The sequence below is a fragment of the Nothobranchius furzeri genome, chromosome 2, assembly GCF_043380555.1.
Source record: "Nothobranchius furzeri strain GRZ-AD chromosome 2, NfurGRZ-RIMD1, whole genome shotgun sequence".
NCBI lineage: Eukaryota > Metazoa > Chordata > Actinopteri > Cyprinodontiformes > Nothobranchiidae > Nothobranchius > Nothobranchius furzeri.
In genome coordinates, this window is record NC_091742.1 from 66,125,354 (window position 1) to 66,148,269 (window position 22,916).

The 22,916-nt window shown below is 43.5% G+C and overlaps 2 protein-coding genes across 3 annotated transcripts in view; one reads left to right on the plus strand and one right to left on the minus strand.

The window, feature by feature from the left end:
- Positions 1 to 22,916, plus strand: part of LOC107373296 (zinc finger protein 271) — a 44,738-nt gene that overhangs the window by 16,190 nt on the left and 5,632 nt on the right. The window lies entirely within an intron of this gene.
- Positions 2 to 18,204, minus strand: LOC129157533 (SCAN domain-containing protein 3-like). Its single transcript, XM_054736772.2, has 2 exons — positions 17,285 to 18,204; positions 2 to 481 (listed from the first exon to the last, which is right to left on the minus strand). The coding sequence occupies exons 1-2, from the start codon at positions 18,202 to 18,204 to the stop codon at positions 397 to 399; spliced, it is 1,005 nt and encodes a 334-aa protein (XP_054592747.2). The 3' UTR covers positions 2 to 396.

Below are 22,916 nucleotides of genomic sequence, written 5' to 3' on the forward strand. Positions count from 1 at the left end.
ACAAGTCATCCAGCAGTAAGGTCTTCAGGCTGTTTGGTTAATAAGAAATGTGTTAGAGTGAAGCAACATGGAGACTCGTGCAGGAAAGTCCAGAAGAAACCTAAATCATTTAGTCATGATGACTGTGGAAAAAGGTTTACTATAAATGTAAATAAACAAATCACCTGAGAGTCCACACATAGCAGCTGCTGTTACAGAGTATGGACCAGCCTCATCCGACCCATACTCTGCTTCTGGCCGGTAACAAGATGGCGCCTGTGTTTGGAATAGCCACGGGTCCGTTTCCACATTCCCGCCTTGCCACGGGGCAGCGCTGTGTCTCCGTCCTTGTTTCCCCGGGTCTGTTTATCCTGGTTCTTCAGTGGTTTCCCTTGCTGTTCCCTCCATGAGTGGACTTTACACACCGTGGATCTGACCTGCTAACTCCAGCTGTTTCTGCTTCTGGCAGGATCCTGGTGTAGTTACCCAGGGAGTCCAGTTGCTGCAGGATGAAGTGTAGAGCCATGCTGATAGTGTAACGTGATGGAAGTGGTTACTTTTACTGAATGATCAATAAGATGTGATATTCCATATAATTATAAATTATCAATCTTATTGGTCTTTGAATATTTGATTTAATACGACCTTAGGAACACACACTTCATATTAATTCAGACAGATTCAAGAATATAGTTTATAAAAATAAGTTTAATTCTATATTTCTAAACTAATGATTACATGACTGTTAGGGATTTTATCAATAACCCAATACCTGCAGCTGGAGAGAGAGGAGAGACAATAGACAAGTCACCAAATTGCAATCAGGGGCAGAAGCTCAAGGCAACTGCCCAGAGGTTCTGCTCTCAGAGTTTATTTATAACAAAGATAAGACAGTCTGTGAGAGAGACAGTGTGTGTGTGCGCGTGCGTGTGTGTGTGTGTGTGTGTGTGTGTGCGCGCGCGCGCGTGTGTGTGCGTGTGTGTGTGTGTGTGAGGGAAGTTACAAGGTAACAAGAATGTGTGTGTGTGTGTGTGTGTCTGAGTGTGTGGGAATGCTTTCCGGCATAGAAGAATACATTCAGTTAATAATTAACATAACATTTCCATAACATAATCCCTTCTGTTTATCCGAATAGGATAACTAAACAAAAAGAAAACAACAACACAAAAAACAATTAAGTAAAATAATAAAGTAAAGAACAAATAAAATAATAAAACTTGATAAGGCAAACACAGCTGACAATAACATCAAACAACAGTTTACAGAGATACAAGTGAGATAATGGAAATCAGTTAAATCAACACCATCATAAACCAAGGCCGGATTAACCATATGGGCAACTGGGCAATTGCCCAGGGCCCACAAACTCTAAAGGGCCCAGGGCAGCAAGGGCACGAGCAAATTACTGTATATGTAAATCCCGCTTTATATTAAACTAGTGTGACCGTATATGTCCTGTTTTCCCCGGACATGTCCGCTTTTCACTCTGTCCGGGGCTTCCGGCAGGGTTCTTGTATTGATGAAAATGTCCGGCTTTTCATCCAGGAGCAGGGATGGGGGAGCTGTATATCCTACACATCCAGGGGAGCCGGAAAAAAGTTTTCTACCTATATTACTTTATTATCATTCATGGACTCTTTTCAGCAGAGAGCGGCAGAGCGATGATCGGTGCGCAGCGCTCCAGGCTGCTGCGTCCAGCGCACGGTCCATTCTCAAAGTGGCGCAACCAAAAAACTATAATTAGCACACGATTGTTCATGTCCGCACATGTTCTCTACTTTCTGTCTTATTTGTGCCTGAAGCGCTCTGCGGAGCTCATCACCTGTGCTGCGGTGATTTCACCTCACTGACACATCGAAACGCGCTCTCCGCTTTGCAGTCAGGAGATTCCTTTGATCTGCTGTAACGGAAACAAAGTGATGTAACTATCTAAAGTTGTAGTTTAATACACTGTTAGTAGTTCACTTTTTATAATCAGAAGAATAGGCTGTTCAGGGGTGGACCGTTAAAGCGCCCGAGCGCCAATGGCGCTAAATTTTCTCGTCGGGCGGTAAATACTTGACGACTTACCGCCCGGGTGGCGCCCAAGCTTTATTTGTCATTTACACACCGGCTTTCGCCTATGGCCCCGCCCTGTAGGAAGCCGCAGTTTTCGTTTCGCGCGCGTGAACCTGCGCGCCTCTAGCCACCTACTGCACTTGTACGATCCGTGCACGTACTGCACGATTAGTTATAGTCACGTGAACTATAAGTTCACTATTAAAGACGGAAGTGGAACCACGCTAGAAACACACAAGCACGCAGGAAGATCGCACCACCACAGGGATGGGATTTCTTGATGAAATCTCCGGCAAAACGCTTTAAAACTGGTGAAGAGAAGCGAGACAGTTCGAAACGGTATGAAGCAGAGACGCGTGTGCGTAGGTAAAATGATTCTTGGCGGTTTAAAGAAGATGGGAGGCGCAGAGAATGGCCGTGTTCGAGTTGAGCAGCGCCTCGCCTGGAAAACAGACGAGAGCAGACGGAAGCAGCAGGGGGAGTGGCTGAAAGCCGGCGTTTCGCCGGGGACACACCGGCAGCGGAAGCGCCCGAAGCGAATCGCTCACGAAGTCCGGCCGCTCCTCAGTTCAGATCAGACGCGCCCCATTCGAGGCGCGCCTCGGCTCCGCTGTGGTTTTTCTTTTAACTACCTGGTGTCCTCAATTTCCTCAGCTCTTTTCCTCTACGTGTGTGTGTGTGTGTGTGTGTGTGTGTGTGTGTGTGTGTGTGTGTGTGTGTGTGTGTGTGTGTGAGGAGAGGAGAGGAGAGGAGAGGAGAGAGACTATGGTGTGAAACAGTTGTTTCTGCCAGTTGAATCTCTTGGACTTCCCTGTATGTGTAGCTCGGGGGTGACTATGGATGAAGATATTGCGTTAGCGTTCACACTTGTTCAATTTTCAATTTTAATTCTGGTGCCTGTTAGCAGCTGAAACACATCCTCACGTGCTTGTGGATGTCATATATTGTATATGAAAACATGACTGTAATAATAAGTAAAGGTTAGCAGCTGTAGGTTTAGTGTGCTCATAGGAAACGTGACAAAAGAAAACAAAACACATTTCTCTTCATGGCCTATATTGTTGTCATCATCAACGTTACATGATTTACAGAATACATGTGACCAACTAACATTTCATGTTCTACCACCGGATGTTTGGATCAAAATATGAACCAATCAGATCTTAGATCAGGTGAGAGCCAGGTGTTTCCCGTCATCCCCTAGGTTTTGCAGCCGGTGGAGAGCAACTGCAGCGGCTTGGCTCCAAAATCTGCGGCCGCCTTGATCTCACGAGGTTATCGTTGCCTACGTATGCATGACGTCAGAGCAAGTCGGCGTCAATTCTGACACAAATCTAACCGGCATGCACCGCTCGCCGATCACCGCTGGTCTAATCTGCGCAGAACTAGCTCATCTCGAACACAGTCAATGGCTCGAATACAGCAAAGCGGAGTTTGTGATGTACTGAGTTGTATGCCGGAAGTATGCGATGCCAAAATCGTGTTTTGTTGAGGGAACAAACAAATTCAAACTTGAATACGTTATTATGTTTGTGAATGTGTACAAAATAAAGGTTTATTACATTTAAAACGGTTCAGTTGTTATTTTGACTCATTTTGGCAGCTGACCAGCGGGGCCGGTAGATTCTTGGCAGGGCCGGTAAATATTCAGAGTTACCGGCCCGGCTGGCCGGTTGGTTTTGAAGTTAATGTCCACCCCTGCTGTTTTTATCATCAGGGAGTTTAATTAAACACTCTGTATTGACTTTGAGACAAGAAAAGAGAGAGAGATATGGGATCGTTTGAGAATCTTTAATTTCTGAATTATAAATTCTAAACAATCTACCAGGACTACTCTGTGATGGATGAGAATGGATTCGGATGTTGTGTTAGTGCGTGTGTGTGTGTGTGTGTGTTTGGTTCAGATTCTCTAGGCTGACGTAAAGGAATCTGGTCGTCTTTGTTATGACTAGACATCACGAGGCTTATAAAGTGATGACATGAGCCGCTATTTTGCCGTGTACGCACCCAGTGGGGGTCTCCCAGGTAGATCAGGAAATGCCAGGTCCAAGAACCTCGGATGTTCGCTGGAGCTGTCGGTGCAGCGGTCGCAACGTTTCAAAGCCCGTCTGGAGGGTCGACCCCGGTACCGCTCGTCGGCGTCAGCAGGTGCTCTTATTTTGAAAGGACGTCGTCTGGTTGTTAAACGACGAAAATCTCCCGTTTCACAGTTCTTAGTTTAGAGAAGAAAACACATCTGGACAGGCTGTGCTTTTCTTTAGGATGATGTTGAATAGAACTGAAGTCAAAATGGAACTAAGCTTAAAATGGCGTTGCCTTGTTTTATATCTCTGAATTGTTGATAAGTTGGAGTAAAGTGGATTGGACACTCGAAGTCAACACCAGATTCTCCTGCGGCAGCCGAAAGCTCTGATTGGTTGGAACAATGTGTCATGCGTTTCTATGGAGATGAGGATCAGTATGTCTGTGCCGTAGTCCTGGTTTCATTAAACATAATTCATGACATATGTATTTCACAGATCATTCACTTGATTATTGTTGATCAACATCTGTTTTGCTTAATAATTTTAATCACAAATAAAGTACTTTGATTAAGTAAAGCTTCTTCTTCTCCTTCGGACTCTTCTCCTGGAATGTAAACAGTCTGAGGAACACCCGACCTTGGTTTTTCTACACGGTGTTATTGTGCCCAGGGGGCAGCTGTATGGAGTTGAAAACAATGAACTTCATAACCTTACACTGCTCAAAAGTAACCGATGAGGTGAAAAGTAAGAATCCAGGCAGCAGTTTTTCTGGAGAGTTTAGAGGAGATGCAGGAAGAAGAGAGACAGACAGGACAAGAAAATATAGTTAAATAAAAACAAGAAAACAAAACAAAGTGTTGAAAAATAAAATGTACGTAGATTTATCTTCACTACACGTTTTTACCTGCAAAACAATAAGTTATACACATGTAATATTTATACATCTGATACAATTCAGATCACCTTCAAAACTCAGTCACACACCCAGGGCCGTTTCAAGACATTTTGGGGGCCAAGGCAAAATGAACCCCCTGCCCCCACCCCCCCACACCCCAAAAGCTAGGCTCCCCAGAAGCCTTTGTGTAATCCATACCCTCTCCAGGAGTATTAGTTATACAGTGTTTATAAAAGCCCCTCAGATATTACTGACATGTTCTAATATTATCAGATGAAAAACTAAATTATCAGACATGCTGTCTCATCTGCTGCTTTTCTAAACTTGCAAAAAGTAACAAAACCATTTGAAAGCCACTATTTGTGGATTCTCTGAAAGTTTCCAGTGTGACAACTTATTTTTTCATTGACCCTATCATCTAATCTCACAGCTGAAACAAGCATCCTTAATAATATGTGCACAGGAAGCGTACCGATGCTGTAGTAAAACAAAAGTTATAATTTATTATTAATAAAACCTTGTTGCAGCACTAAAGCAGAAAAATGAGATTTTGCCGTAAATATGCTTAGTATTTATTGTTTTAGAGCCCTTTTATTAGCAGAATCTGATATTAATTTAGTTCTTACAAAAAAAATGGGTCCAAGCATTGTGTGGCGTTGCCATAATGTGACGTCATAGGCACAGATCCCCTGTCCTCTTTCTTGGAAATGGAAATATGATCACCCTGTATTAAACAAACTGTCCACCCGGGCTTATGCGCTGCACAGAGACGCTTCGCTGCCAATGACTGAACGTCAGTTGAGAGTCAGTCTCATGCAGACTGACCAATGAAGAGAGGGCCTCAAGTTAAGACTCTCTCCTCATTGGTCAGTCCACACAAGGTGGGTCAAAGGTTACCCTGAGCGGGTTACGTGATGTCAGGCATTCAAGTATTGAGTATATTTACTGCATATTACAGTAAAATATTCTGTATGTGACCATATTATGGTGATCCTTGGGTCGTGATGATGGGGCCCTTGAATATTGTTGCCCAGGGTACAACGAAGTCTTAATCTGGCCCTGTCATAAACTAAAGAAGAGCTATTTCATACATCTGTGATTTTACTGTGATGCAAATATTCTACAATTTATAGCAGCTCCCATAAAGAGATTGGGAAGGATTAGCAAAACCATATAATATACAGAAAACAAGCCAAGTGGGGTGCAGCAGTGGCAGTTGCCGAGGCAAAATCTCGGGCGTGGGAAGAGTTTGGCGAGGCTATGGAGAAAGACTATCGATCGGTTCCAAAGAGGTTCTGGCAAACTGTCCGGCGCCTCAAGAGAGGAAGGCAGCAACTCGCTCACACTGTTTACAGTGGGGATGGGGAGCTGCTGACGTACACTGGGGCTTTAGTCAGACGGTGGAAGGAATACTTTGAGAAGCTCCTCAATCCCACCTACGCACATTCTGAGGAGGAACCTGAGCCGGGAGACCTGGGGATGGACTGTCCAATCTCGGGAGCAGAAGTTGCTGAGGTAGTCAAACAACTACACAGCGGCGGAGCCCCGGGGGCGGATGAGATTCATCCTGGGTATCTCAAGTCTATGGATGTTGCAGGGCTGTCGTGGTTGACACGTCTCTGCAGCATTGCGTGGTCATCGGGGGCAGTTCCTGTGGAGTGGCAGACCAGGGTGGTGGTCCCCATCTTTAAGAAGGGTGACCTGAGTGTGTGTTCCAACTATAGGGGATCACACTCCTCAGCCTCCCTGGAAAGATCTACTCCAAGGTACTGGAGAGGATGGTCCGATCGATAGTTGAATCTCAGATTGAGGGAGAGCAATGTGGTTTTCGTCCTGGCTGTGGAACTGTGGACCAGCTCTATACCCTTGCAAGGGTGATGGAGGGGGCATGGGAGTTTGCCCAACCAATCCACATGTGTTTTGTGGATTTGGAGAAGGCTTATAACTAGGGCTGGGGGTAAACGATTATTTTTAAAACGATTATTCTGACGATTATTTTATCGAATAGTCGACTATTCTAATGACTATTTATACAATTAATCAAATGATTATTTTTCTATTGCACAGTTAATAAAAACCAAAAAATCTCTAATAAATTCCTCCAAAAAATTGATTAATTGTTACTGTAAGAGAATAAACACTACAGGCCTCCCATTTTGTATAACACTGCTTTTATTGTGTTGGTTGGTTAGGTTCTGGTGATGTGTAGAACTTGGGAGTGCAGGCTGCTGCCTGAGAGGTGGTTGGAGACGGAGTGTCTCCATGCTGCTTCGTCTTGGTCACTTATGTGCGTGAGGCGAGTGGTGTTACGACTCTTCCTGGGGAGTTTGGCTCGTGTGCAAAAAGGAAGGGACAATAATGTGGGATTTAAAAGTTAAAATGATGATCGGGTTTATTTACAACTACAAAAAACCAAATCTTTCCATCCACAGGTTGGGAGTAATAAAACTAATTCTGCCTGTGGGGAATTAAAACAAAAGTACAGATAACTAGGGATGTCCCACTGTGCAAAGATTACAGGGTTTTGGACCAAAATAAGAATCTCCAAAGTTCCAAACTCTAAACTGGGCGGTTAAACCAACCTCAAGGTGATATTTTAAACTAAACCGAAAACCCAAAACACTCTAAATGTAACAAAAGGGAGATTTTATTACATTTAGACATTTATTAATTTGTACCACAAATTATTATTTTTTATATGTGTTCAACATGTTTAAATATCGCTTGTTTAATTAACCAACATTTCTAGTGTACAGCGCCTTGTTTGGTTGTAATGCCTTGTGAATGCGCTTTATAAATAAAATTGGATTGGATTGGATTGAAAAAAGATGAACTCTAAACCAAAACGTAACAGCTTATCCAAACGCAAGAAGCTGTTAGCGAAAATGCTAACAGTAGCTTTACCAACGTTAAGTTGCCAAGTTTAAATAAACCAAAAACACCCAGCAGCAAACAGACCAGCTCGGAGGAGAGACTGCTACCACCAAAACAGCTCTCCTAATGTCTGAAAGAAGCTCCTTTATGAAGGGAGAAACGCTCCCGGTGATTTTCTACATCTGCTATAGAGACGGAGCAGCGCATTTGACCCCGGAAGTTGTTGTCCGTTGCCGGGAAACAAAGGCGGGCAAAACAGGAAAGGAACCTAGTAGCGGATGGACTTTGTTCCGGGTCTTCGGTATTTGGCTGAGATGTTAGTGAAGGCGGAGAAGAGGGCGAACTAGAGGAAAAACAGGCAGATTCCACCTCTATTCACAAACTCCTGGGGATGCAACAAGTGGGCGCGGTGCGTCGACTACCGGATCTGACGTCGACGAATTTTTAGAATCGAGCCGTCGACGTCATCGAAGCTTCGCTACAGCCCTACTTATAACTGTGTTCCCAGGGGCACACTGTGGGGGACGCTCCAGGAGTATGGGGTGGATGGCTTTCTGTTAAGGGCCATTCAGTCCCTTTACCAGAGGAGCGTGAGTTTGGTCGGCATAGCCGGTAGTAAGTTGGACCTGTTCCCGGTGAGGGTTGGACCCTGCCAGGGCTGCCCTTTGTCACCGGTTCTGTTCATTACCTTTATGGACAGAAATTCTAGGCACAGCCGTGGTGTGGAGTGTGTCGAGTTTGGTGGCAGGAGAATCTTGTCTCTGCATTTTGCAGATGATGTGGTCCTCCTAGCTTCATCCAGCTCTGACCTTCGTGGCCGAGTGCGAAGCGTCTGGGATGAGGATCAGCACCTCCAAATCTGAGACCATGGTTCCCGACCGGAAAAGGGTGGCTTGCCAACTCCAGGTCGGGAGAGAGGCCCTACCTCAAGTGGAGGAGTTTAAGTATCTTGGGGTCTTGTTCACAAGTGAGGGTAGGAGGGATTGGGAGATCGACAGGCAGATTGGTTCAGCTTCTGCAGTGATGCGGACGCTTAGCCGATCTGTCGTAGTGAAGAGGGAGCTATGCCAGAAAGCCAGGCTCTCGATTTACCGGTCGATCTACGTCCCAATCCTCACCTATGGTCATGAGCTTTGGGTAATGACCGAAAGAACGAGATTGCGAATACAAGCGGCCGAAATGAGTTTCCTCCGTAGGGTGACCGAAAGAACGAGATTGCTAATACAAGCGGCCGAAATGAGTTTCCTCCGTAGGGTGGCCGGTCTCAGCCTTAGAGATAGGGTGAGGAGCTCGGACATACGGGAGGGACTTGGAGTAGAACCGCTGCTTCTCCGGAGCGAAAAGAGTCAGTTGAGGTGGTTTGGGCATCTGGTCAGTATGCCTCCTGGACGCCTCCCTGGGGAGGTGTTTCGGGCATGTCCTGCCGGCAGGAGGCCCCCGGGTCGACCCAGGACACGTTGGAGAGGTTAAAGCTCCAATCTGGTCCGGGAACGCCTTGGGGTCCTGCCGGAGGAGCTCGTGGAGGTGGCCGGGGTGAGGACGGTCTGGAGCTCCCTAGTTGGGATGCTACCCCCGCGACCCAGACCCGGATAAGCGGAGGAAGACGACGACGACGACAAGAACAAATAAAATAATAAAACACAATAAGGCAAACACAGCTGACAAAAACATCAAACAGCAGTTTACAGAGATACAAGTGAGATAATGGAAATCAGTTAAATCAACACCATCACAAACTAAAGAATAGCTATTTCATACATCTAGATGTGAATTTACTGTGATGCAACAATTCTGCAATTTATAGCAATTCCTGTAAAGAGATTGAGAAGGATTAACAAAACCATATACAGAAAACATCAGTAGAGTTTATTGAAACATCAGATGAATTTTAAGCTACAGGTCGCACACGACTGTTTCTGTGAATGAGGAACAGGTAGTATCAATTTATGCAGCCAGGTATTTTTCATCAAAGGGCTTGTCCGTGGACTGAGGGTCCTGGTCGAAGAATAGGTTGGAATGGTTCGAGTCCTCGTTCATTGATCAGGATGGTTTCAGTCTTAAGTTGATGAGTTTCTTGAAGTCCAGGTCTGGAATGCAAGAATGGAGTTTGGGATGTGAAAGCGCACAGTTCAACTTCTCAATAGGGAGACGTCTGGGTCCTTCCATGGCATGTTGAGGTGGTTGTCCACCTGTCAGGGAGCTGATTTTGTCCCCAAAAAGTCCTTCAGATCCTTTGACCGTGAAACCAGGTTGGAGATTGGGTGCAGGTTATTCTTTTCCAGCGTCTCTTCTTCGCTGTGTCCTGTCGTAGTTGCGTCCAGGGGGTCTTCAGCTGAGGTGGGTGCAGGTTACGTTGCCATGTAAGCAGGGCTTTTCCTGGCTCAAGTTGAGGCAGAGGTGGTACCATCCTGACCATGCGCCGGCACATGCATACTCTGTGCATTCAACTGCCTCACTTTTTTAAAGACAAAATATTATAAAAGGCTCAATAATATGCTTTAGATGTGTTTAGTTCCCTTTTCCCCATCTGATATTTACAGTTAAAATATATTAAAATACTTAACCTACATTTCAGTAACATTTTAGGTTTGTATTATTAACACTCATCTTAGTCAAAATAACACGTAAATACACTGCTCACAAGAATTAAAGGAACACTTTTTGTATCGGGCCTGGCATAAAATCAGTTAAACATGTCTGATAATTTCCTGGTTGATTAAGCAACTGAGGACATTGTTAATCACTTTCAGCTGTATTGGTATTCATGGACTTAACGACAGGTGCACTAAAGTGTTAACAATTACAAAACCCTCAAAACAGGACTGGTTTAATGGTAGGAGATTCCTTTGAAGGAGCTCAGGATGTGCTGAAGAGGAAGCAGATAGAGGAGGAAGAACGGAGGCCCCAGCACAGAACCTTGTGGGAAACCATGGGTAAGAGAGGTGATGGAGGACCTAAACTTGGAGACGGCCACAGAAAAGGAGCGCTCAGAGAGTTAAGAGGAGAACCACTCTAGAGCAGATCCTGATAGGCCTACCCAGTCTCTGAGCCTCTCCAGTAGCAGGTGATGGTCAACAGTGTCAAAGGCTGCAGTCAGGTCCAGCAGGACCAGAACAGAACAGTCCCCTGCATCACTGTGAGTCAGTAGGTCATTAGAGACCCTAAGAAAAGCTGTTTCAGTAGAATGAGCTCTACGAAAACCTGACTGGAAGCTATCATAGATGTTATGTTCATCAAGAGCAGCTGTGAGTTGTTTAGCCACAACCTTTTCCAAGATCTTGGAGATGAACGGAAGTTTAGAGATGGGTCTGAAGCTGCTATGGAGAGGGGTCGAGACTCGTTTTTTTAAGAAGCGGGTGGATTACAGCATTCTTAACGTAAGCAGGGACCTGACCAGAGACCAGAGAAGCATTAATTATAGAGAGCACGCTGGGACCGATGGACTCAAAAGCACTTTTAAACAAAGATGAGGGTAAGATGTCGAGGGGGCATGCAGAGGTCTTCATAGAGTTTACTAGTTTGGTTAACTCAGGCAAAGAAACAGGAGCAAAGCTATCTAGGATGATGGGCCTGGTTGGAGTCGGGAGAGGCAGCGATAAGGCTGAAGGAGAGATGCTAGATCTAGCCTTACTGACTTTGACCGAAAGTTCTCACAGTCTGTAACAGAGTGGATGGAGGCTGTAGGAGTGGCAGGAGAGACAATGCTGCTGATGGTGGTAAACAGCACCTTGGGGTTCCCTTTGCTCTGGGACACCAGGTTGGAGAAATAGGAAACCCTTGCATCTCTGACTGCAGAGTTAAAGGATGTCAGAAGATCCTTTAGGTGCAGCAGATGGACGTGGAGATGGGTTTTCTTTTCTTTGAAACGAGGATCCAATACTATAGCAATCTGGAGCCATGCATTATTGAGCTGTTCTTGACGGGATGCTAGCTCTTCCTTGAACTTGGTCTTGAATCGCACCACATATACAGGGTCTTCGTCATATTTTACATACATACATGTTATAGATATTTAACCCTTTGATGCATGAATTATGAAATCTTCAACCATGATTTTTTAAACAATTTTTTTCATTCATCTTTAGGTGTGAATGAAACAAATTTCAACAAATATCTTTTGTAACATTTTGTTAATTTACAAATAGTTTATTATATGTCCAACTCAGGGGACAGTGTGCATTCTGAACATGAAATATGGTGGCTTGACTTGCTGAAGCCCAAATGGAGGGGCTCACATGCAATAAAGTCTTCAACAGCTGTGCTTAATAGTAAAAATAAATAAATAACAATTTTGAGTACCTCTCCACTGTAGTGACCATTATGCATCAAAGGGTTAACTTGGTTTAATTTATTCCAGAAAATAATCAGGGCAATATTATTTGATGGGCTACTGACTGATTTACCTGCATGGCTCTAGAAGTGTCTCCAGCCTCTGCAGTTCTTTCCACTCTGCTGCGGTCAGCAAAACGAGTTTGTGCTCCTGATTGTCCAGGGCTGCGATGACAGCCTCTTTATTGCTGCTCAAGCGCTTGACCATTTCCAGCGTCGAATTCCAACGTGTTGGAACATCCTGGATCAATGGCTCTAGCTTCTTTCCCAGGCTAGCTTGTTGTGCTTGAAGCACCGCAGAATTTGCTGGGCTGTGCTTAAAATGACCGACAACTTTGTGAGCCTTGACCAAAGCATTCACAAAGCCGCTGTCAGCAAGACTCACTGTGAAGCTTCGCTGCACCATGTGAGCGACACAGTTCATTTGTTCATACGGTGTAAGTCGAATTGCGGCAACAATGTTGCGTGCACTGTCAGTTCCAATAGTTGTCGTTTTCCCCTCTATGTCACACTAACGTGCCACAGACAGGAACTGTTCTTTACAAGCATCCGCAAAATGACGCTCCTCGGTTTTTAATATAGTCAGCGCAAAAGACTTCAGTTCCCATGCGTCACTGATGTAATGTGCCATTACTCCGAGGTAATTGTTGTTACTCACGGATGTCCAATGGTCTCCTGTCAGGGCGATATGATTTACTTGAGCCAAGACCTCTTTCCTTTTTTCTTTTTCATAGAGCTCGTGGATTTTCGTCATAACTGTGGCTCTTGACGGTGGCTTATAGGATGAGTCTTGAGACGCAACTTGCAAAACGTACACGAAGCCCGGGTCTTCCACAATGCTAATGGGTCTACATTCCTTGGCAATCCATTTTGCTATTGTGTTGGTCAACTTATCTGAGGTTGATTTTGCTAATGGCCTGGGAAAATCCAGCGTAGTCTGACGCGAACCACTTGAAGCACCTGACGGTCCACCAGCAAACGCATGTTTGGCGTTGACTTGGTACCTAAAGCTTGAACAGCTCCGGTGAAATTGAAACTCCTTATTACAAATTTGGCAACAAACCTTGCACTTGTTAACTGTACCATCATTATTCTTTTTATATCTGAATCCATCCATAGGCAAAAATTGACGTAATTAACGACCAAAAACTAATTAACGTCGTTAACATGTTATATTTTGTATATGTATATATGTTTATATGTATATATGTTTATATACATACACACACACACACACACACACACACACACACATATACACATATATATATATATATATATATATATATATATATATATATATATATATATATATATATATATATATATATATATATTAGGGCTGCACGATATTAGGAAAACTTGCGATATTCTATAACAGTGCTTAATATTGCGATATCGATATGACCTGCGATAAATGAATAAATACTAAAATATGCAGTGTTGATGTCGTCTGGCGTGTGATGTCTGCTCTGGGTTCAAAGCAAACAAAAACTAATGCATGAAATCCATTACAACATAACATTTTATTGTAAAAATATGCAGCTGCACCTGCTACTGTATTAGCAGCAAAACAACAAACTGCATGCATGCAGTTTTTCAGTGACTTTAAAACATCACCACCACCATAAAACTTATTCTGATGCTCCAAATACAGAAAAACATCCCTTACCAGGCTTTTTGAATAAAAAAAAAATATCTGAAAATAATTTTAAATCTTAAATAATAGTTAACGTCACTTAAATGCAAAAGCAAATTCTCTCATTGCTACTGAACATTTTCTCCACTTATGTGGTTATGATATAAGGCTGTTGCTGTAACTGGGAAGTGAACTGTGCTGGGCCAAACTAGGAGAATATTAAGATTTTTTGAGGGAAAGAGAAAAACAACTGTCTACCTTTCAGAGGAAGAACTGGCAAAAAAAAAAACTACATGGAAAATATGTGAAAACTAGGGCTGGGACTTGATTGAAATTTTTAATCTAATTAATTACAGGCTGTGTAATTAATTAATCTCAATTAGTCGCATTTTAATCATTCAGAAAAATGTGCTCTCAAAGTAAACTTTTAATTAAAATTATGAGACAGAGAATCAAACATTAGACATGGTTATTACTGTAAACTAAAGCTTTTAATAAAAAAATGCATTTTAAGTATTCAAATGTCACTGTGTGATATGAAACAAGACCCAAATCAACTAAAATTTATAATTACAAATAGAAAACACCTGCAAAGGGTTCCTGAGCCTTTAAATAGTCTCTCTGTCTAGTTGAATGACTGAAATAAATATGACTTTGCACCAGATTCTAATTTTTCCAGTTTCACTTGTTTGTACAATTGGGAGTTTTTATTAGCATTTCTACTCATAATGTAGTAAAATCACATAAATAATAATCCTTCAAAATGACAGTAGAACAGGCACAAATATGATCTAGGACTTAAATGTACTAACTTTTAACACCAGAGCAGGCATGGCATATTCTGAGAATGATCAGGAACACTAACTGGTTCCAGTTGGATGACTGGAGGATGATGGGATGATAAAAGATCATGGCGAGGAAATAATTATCTGACGAACAGGTGAGCGGACCTTCCTTACATGGGAAGTTCTGCTGTCATGTTAATAAGGGGATGCTGCAGACCCGCAGATTCACGCCTGCAGCAGCAAATCTGGTGTGATCTCCAGCCTGATCACAACTTTCTCGTTCCTCGCTGCCTCTGATACACTTAAGTATCCGCCCCTTAGCTGATGACAGCTTCAACACACCTCGCTGCATAATGATAGCAATGCATGTGATGTTTAGACAGAGGCTCGTCTCAGAAACATAGAATTCCCCGACAGAATTGTTTAGAAAATCATCAGAAAAGTTTCAGAGTGTTTCTGTTTTAACTTAAACTTCTGTTTTCAACTTTAAGACACGTTGTTTGTGATTGTTTACAGAGTAGTGAGAACACGGAGCGTTCTCCCAGCGGCAGCCAGGTGCCTCTCGTTTGTCTGACTATTTTCATAAACTACTGTTAGGGCACAGAATTATTCTGTCTGGTGCTTTCAGCGCTGCACAGATGTTACGTAAATGTTAAAAATATAGCTTACCGCAACTTTTGTAAAGTTTCCGGTGCCACCGGGCAGCTGCAGCAGAGACGATCTCTGAAAAATGTCCGCGACACGGACTCCGTTGTTGTCTGGAAGGTTTTTTTTCCAAGTTAAGAAAAGAGGCGGGCGTGTTTCCTAAATCCTGCATCAGTCCAAGCAAGGCAACTTCTTTCTGTTTTTATTCCGTTTTAGTAGCCATTAGCACTTTGCATTGTTGTGTGCGTCAGTGATATTCAGTCTACGAGGAAGTTGTGTAATGACAAAGGTTCCGCTGATGTATGACACGGATGGAAATGTTTGAACCAAACATTTATCGCCGTTTTTGACGTGCTTTGCGATGGGCCTATCGCACATCCTGTTATCCCGATGACGATAATTTTTAGATATATTGTGCAGCCCTTATATGTATACCCTTTCTGTAGACAAACAGACTTAGGTCAATAGATATGGATGTTTTCCTGAATATTATTTATATGCACACCAAAAACTATAGATTTAAAGGCTATGAACCAAAGATAATAAAATACAGAGGTGAAGGTTTATGCCAGGGGTATTCAATTAGATTTTTTGTTGGGCCAAATTATCATAAGGCTTTTGCCAGTGGGCCGCACATTTCCCTGTATCTCATATTTTTCCATTAAAACAAAGTACCACTGCATTTTGACATTAGGATTAACTGCTGGTTTTTAGTGAAAATAATAGAAACTGCAAAACATAGCCAACTCTGGTTTTAACAGAAATCAGAGTCACAAACTCATAGTGACAGTACTTTTTTTTTCTCTTAAAATAAAAGCCAAGAAAACATAACCAGCTTTAGTTTGACTGAAATCACAGTCACATAAAATGTCAGTAACAATAATTCCAATGTCTTTTGTGCAAATACAGTAACAACCTCACAGCTCTCAGTAATAGCAATATCATATTGTGCAAATAAGAATAAACAAAACTTTGAATTAAATCACAAAATTAAACTGCTGGCTTTTAAAGCATATCAAAGGAAACAAAAATGTGTTTAGTCTTCATACTGCAGGAGACTTTGATCAATCTCTAATGAGAAAAATGACACTTCATTGACTGGGCAAGATGAGAAAAGTTAGGCTCATATGGGGTGACGGCAATCCGCAAACAATGATGCAGATGCTCATTTGTCAAGGACATTCGATTCTCTGTTTTTATGGCATTCATGTGAGAGAAGGCTGATTCGCATGTATATGTTGACCCAAACATTGTTAAGACACATATAGCCAGTTTTTTCATGTTTGGGAACATCTCTGGGACAATGTGCTTTGTCCAAAGCTCGGTGCAACCTTTTTCCTGAAGGACATCTTTGAATTCCCCTGATGCTTGTATTTCAATCATTTCAAGTTGCAGGGGACCTCCATCAATGCCATGTAACTCCAGGAACGCTGCTGTTTTGGGGGAAGTATTGGGCGTGCTGGTGAATGGGTTCCTCACAACATGCAGCAACTCTTTGGGAATGTCAAAGTCATAGAACCTCTGTGCAAAGTTGTGTTTCAAATTGTCCAGAAAGTCTGACATGACCTTTGTGACTTTACCACATTGTGATGACTTAATGAAGCCACTGAGGGTTGGAAAATGCAGCAGTCTGCTACTGAGATCAGATGAAAACATGTCTAGTTTATTTTGAAAAGCAGTCAGTCTTTCAACCACATCAGCAACTGTTTTATCTCTCCCTTGAAGTCCCAGGTTAAGTACATTCAAATGATGGAAAATATCACATAAAAACACATCTCAGACACAAATTTATCATCCAGCATGTTGGTCAGAAATGTTTCAGCCTTTCTCTGCTTGCATTCACAAAGGAAAGTAATGATTTCTTTCCTCAGTTCACAGACTCTCATGAGTGCATTTCCCTGGCTTAACCACCTCACATTGTTATGCAAAAGTAGGTCAGCATGCTCAGCTGACATATCAACAAGAAGTTTGCGAAACAGTCTGTGTTGGAGACCAGATGTTGATCTAATAAAGTTAATTGTAGCCATGACAGAATCCATTATGTTTTTCAACTCACCACTTAAGGACACTCTGGTGGATGAGACAGTGCAGCGACTTCATTTTTGGCGCAAGTGCAGACAGCCATGCAGACAATCCTTTGATCTTCCCTGCCATCGAAGGTGCACCATCTGTAACAAGCAGGTTAATACACTCCAAGTCCAGTCCGTTCTCTCGAAAAAAATCCACAATCTTCTGGAAGAGTATTTCTCCTGTTGTATGCCCTTCAAGTGGTATTAATCCCAATATGCCCTCTTTGAAACCGTGACCATCATAAAAACGCACAAACATACAAAGTTGAGCAACATCCGAGTTGTCCGTTGATTCATCCACAGCGAGGGATATGAAATCAGCCTTCCTCAGTTGATCAAGAAGAGTGTCAGAAACATCCGTGGCTAAAGCATCCACTCTTCTCGCAGTGGTTGTATCGGACAGTGGAATTGATTTAATCGAAGTTATAACTTGCTCTTTCACGTTTTCATCCGTCACCACTTCCTCAACAGCAGCTTGTATGCATTCTTTCACTGTTTCAGCATCTGTACACGGTCTTTTATTTTTAGTCAATATCCATGCGATTCGCAGAGATGCTGTTGTAGCTTTCTGCTGCAACGTGCAGGTTCGGGTGAAATGCACACAACTCCGCTGATAGTTTTGGCTCAGTGTCTTTATTTTTATCTGTCGAGCCTCAGAGCCTGGTGGATATTCACTGTCAAAGTTAGCGTGACTCGTCTTGAAGTGCCTCCGCACGTTGTATTCTTTATTTACCGAACAAATGACGAGACAGACAAGGCACATGGGTTTTCCTTCAGCATTCTGAATGTGTGCATACTTATCAGTCCACTCCTTGTTAAATCTTCTATTTTCAGTGTCAATTTTACGTCTCTTCTCTTTTGAATGTGACATGTTTTTTTCCAAGAAACCGCTGTTATAAATCGTCATATACTTTCCATCAGGAGCTGCGCAACTTGTCGTAAAACCTGCGGTTTACGGGCACTGAAGAGCATAACAGCGTCACCGACCTGTTGGATAGGTCCCCGCTCCAAAACGTGCCGTAAAATGTCGCAAAGTGTTGTAAACTGCCGCGATTACGGTTTAGCCATCGGCTGCTAATAACTGCGACACTGCTACTTAAAAAAACTATCAAGAATTATGAAGACAATGGGCTGGTCCAAAATGCTTGATGGGCCGGTTCTGGCCCTTGGGCCGCCTATTGAATAGGGCTGGTTTATGCGTTTGGCAAGAGATTTCATAAATGATCATCAGGCTGTTTTCACTTCCACTCATGATTCTCCTCTTCTGTCTCATGACTAGCAGCAGTTGGATGTTTATTACTACAAAATTGTTTGCAACACCACGCCCACTTTCAAATGAAGCACACTCCTCGTTTTTTCTTGTGTTTGCTCACAAACTATATTCCGTTTGGATGCCATCTATCTGTTACAAGCCATCTTCCACAACTAGCTTACTCTTTAACAGATGTTACGTCTCAGGTTGATTTGTATTTCTATTTATGCATGGGCGTGACATTCAGCCACTCTTTAAAACTGCCTGCACACTATAGGAGCTGATTAGCAATCACCAAATAACCTAGACTCTTACCCTGGCAGCACAAACTGCTTGCAGCTCAAAGGAAGACTCGGTTCAAACCCAAACACATCTTAGTCACCTGTAGCTTATTTATGCTCAGGTTAAAGACTCTAAAATGACTTGCCTAAACCTCTTGGAGTGGGATAACAAGTAACCAGCATCTCACCTTTTCGGTTACACGACACCACCGGAGAACCCCAGGCACGGAAATCCTTTTCGTTTCTTACAATAAGAAACCAAGGTTTTTATTTAACAGGATGAAAAAACATTAATCCAAACAGAATCACCCCGACGCAGTGGGTAAGACAAAAAACAGAGCTCCACCAAACTCCTACAGAACTTTTCCCAGCACTCTCAACCCCGGTCCCTCGTGGGCCCCCCATTTTTATCTCTCCACTTCCCCCTCCTTCTTGTCTCCTGTTCGTCTCCATGGCAACTCTTCCCGCTTCATGAAGCGCTCTGCCCGGTCCGCTTGTGACTCCTCCCAGCGTCTCTTGCCGGCTCATCTTGGTGTTCTCCAGGCATTACCTCATTCCTTTCTTCCGGTCATTATCAGCAGGGGGAGGTGTGCCCCCTTTCCTCTTCTTCTCCACTCCAGGTGTCTGCTTAAGCCAGTCATAAACATATCCCAGATGCAGTGTCTCCCCTGAATCTTTATTGCATCCTGGACTAACCCCACAGAGGTCAGTGAAGGCTAAAGCCGCAACATATATTTACCCAAAACAGCAGAGTAGTGAAGTACATCCATTATTTACGACATCAGGAGATCAGGAGTCAAATCACACACACACACACACACACACACACACACACACACACACACACACACACACACACCACGGCCTTTCTGTGGCCTCTCATCCAGGTTTCATTTCACACACACACATGGCCTTTCTTTGGCCTCTCAACGTGATTTTACTAACACAGATTGAGAGGTAATCCAGAACTGCTTCCTTTTAATACACAGGTATGGAATTGAAATCTTTGTTCAACACTCTCCACCTCTGTCTACTTGTCTGTCAGACATTTATCCACTGGCTGCTGCTGTCATTCATTGCAGAAATGCGCACGGTGTCAGATAACTCGTCTTTTTTCTCTGTCCTCTCCTCTCCTCTACCTGAGCTGATGCTGATGGTTGTTGTTTATGTTGTTTATGTGCTTAGCCGACGCTTTTACCCAAAGCGACTTACAATTTTTTTTTAACCTATAGGGCATGTTGTGATCTGTGGGGGAAACCGGAGCAACCGGAGGAAACCCACGCATGCATGGGGAGAACACACAACTCCACGCAGAATGAATACCCTGAAAATTTTACCGGTATGCACTGTGCCCCAGACCAAAGTGCGGGTATGCTGAAAGGTCAAAATTAGTAATGGCAGTGGTCCGGGTACCGACCCAAAGCACTGCTCTCTATCCCCAAAGGATATGAGTCTGATAATCGGATCATCAGCACCGCATCATCAAGATCAGTTCCTGACAGCCACCGTTTCTCCCTTCCCAACCCTCCCCGCGCACCCAGCCGCTGCACGATAATTCAACTGACCCAAAATCTCCACCTTAAACCAGACTGAACATGCATCTGTTGCCAGAGCTTTTTTTTTTTTTTAGTTTTTTCAGTTGTTTTTTTTCTGCTCCACTCTTTCTGGCTCATCTCAATCCATTTTGCCTCAGGGGCTAAAGGTTCAGTGGTGTGGCAGTGCGCTCTGGGGAGGGGGGTCTTTGCAGCGCTTTGTCAGAGGAAAAGCTGGACAGTTTTTTTTCCTGGTGAGACTCTTTATAAAGTTTTCTCCTTGGTGAGGCCCACCACATGTGCTCTGGACCCAATTCCCACAAAGTTTTTTAAACAATTTATGGATCTTTTGGAGATTAAATTTGAATCGTTACGAATTGCTCAGTTTAGACGGGGGTCTTTCCTTCTGTCTTTAAAGGGGCAGTGGCGAGGCCCCTGTTGAAGAAAAGCAATTAAGATTTAAATGATTTTAACAGTTTTAGACCGGTATCTAACTTACTCTTTTTAAGCAAAATTTTAGAAAAGCTTGTTTTAGGGTGAACCACAGCATGGAGACGGCCCATGTGAAGATTTTAAATAAAATTATGATGAACAGAGAGCGACAGTGCTGGTTCTACTGGATCTAAGTGCTGCTTTTGATACACTAGACCACACTATTCTTTTAACATGTCTAAAAGAAATTGGCCACTCTGATACTGTTCACAGATGATTCTCATCTTATCTCACAGACAGGACTTTTATGGTAAGTTTAGACACCTGTTCCTCTAGGGTTCATAGGATTACATGTGGTGTGCCTCAGGGTTCAGTTTTAAGCCCATTGCTTTTTAACCCTTATATGCTCCCTCTTGGTGGTGTCATCAGGAGACATGGAGTCAACTTTCACAGTTATGCTAATGATACACGGTTGTGCATCTCCGTGTCTCCTGATGACACACGGCCAATAGAGCTCCGGGAGTTGACGTCACTTCTCCCGGCATGCAACAGTTCAAATCGAAACGGCGCCATCTTGGCATGCAGAAGCCGGCAGCTGGACTATTTGTTATTGTCGGAAAACTCAATCAAACGGGAAATATAGTAGATTCCTGCTGTGCCCCAGGATGCAGAACAGACGCGGACGACATAAGGGATGAGCCATCTACAGGATTCCCCAAGATCCGGAGCGCCGCAAACGTTGGATCATTGTAATAAAACGCGCTAGTGACCGGGCGAAAATGAAGCTGTGGGATCCCGAGAGTAAAGGTTTTCGCTTATGCAGCGACCACTTCATATCAGGTACTTAAACCAACGTTTCCTCAACTGTGTGTGGTATTTATTTTAAATGCTTTTATTATGATTCTTAGTGGGCTTCCTAAACTTATTTTGGCGTGGCTTTTTCTGTCTTATTACTCATAGCAGCAAGTAAACATCACGTAAAACGTTTCCTCGTGAGTTCTGCATGCTGCCGTTTCCGTGTTTTATGATCACAGCAATTAACCGGCTAAGCTGTATTTAATTTTTAAGCAATGGTTGATCAATTGTCATATCACACATAAAAAGCACTTTGGATTGCTATTATCTGTCTCACCGAGACTACTTACGTGTAAATCTGTTATTTGTCCGTCCATCCATCCATTTTCATCCGCGTATCCGGAGTCGGGTTGCGGGGGCATTAGCGTGACTTCCCTCTCCCCAGCCGCCGGAGCCAGCCTCCTCTGGCCGGGGGAATCCCGAGGGGTTCCCCGATCAGGTCCGGTGTTGTGCCGGTAAGAAGCCCACTCCGACAGCTTCTGGCGTCGGAGCGGGCAGTAGAGTCGAGAGTCTCAGACCTTCTCCCCAGCTCCTCCGGCCGGCCAGGTCCGGTGTTGTGCCGGTAAGAAGTCCGCTCTGACAGCTTCTGGCGTTTTTAAAAAGTATCCCAGGAGCACGGTAAGGGTCGGAGATGTTTAGTCTATTTAATTTCTGACTATATAAAACGATTTCTTCTGTGTGAAGTAAACTCCGACGAAGTAAAATCCAAGCGGATCCCGTTCATGTTCATGGTTACATCCGTGTTTGTTTACCTTTTAAGCATGCCAAAATGGCGTCCATTAACTGAGAGTCACGTGGGGTCCGGAGCTCTATGGATGCACTTTTTAACTGCAGTTTAGACATCAAATCCTGGATGGCAGAAAACTTTCTCCAGCTCAACCAGGTTCTGAGGCTCAGAGAGAGAAAATTTTGGATGTTTCACGGCCATTTCCTAACGCTTTGACTTGCAGTGAAAAGAAAGGTTTGTGTTTGCTATTCACCTTCTACACCTCGGATTTAACTTAAAACACCAGCAGCGCTGTCACATCCAGAAGTTCTCAGATGACTTGGCTGTTAGTCGGTGGGGAATGACCTGAAGTACAGGTCAGTCATCATAGATTTTATTGACTGATGTTTGCTTGAACACCAGTAAGTCAAAGGAGATGGTGATTGACTTCCAGAGAATTACTATTCCTAAGTCACCAGTAAACATCCAGGATGCAGACATTTAGGTGGTGAATACCTTTAAGTACAGGGTTGTTCACCTGAGCAGTAAACCAAACTGGTC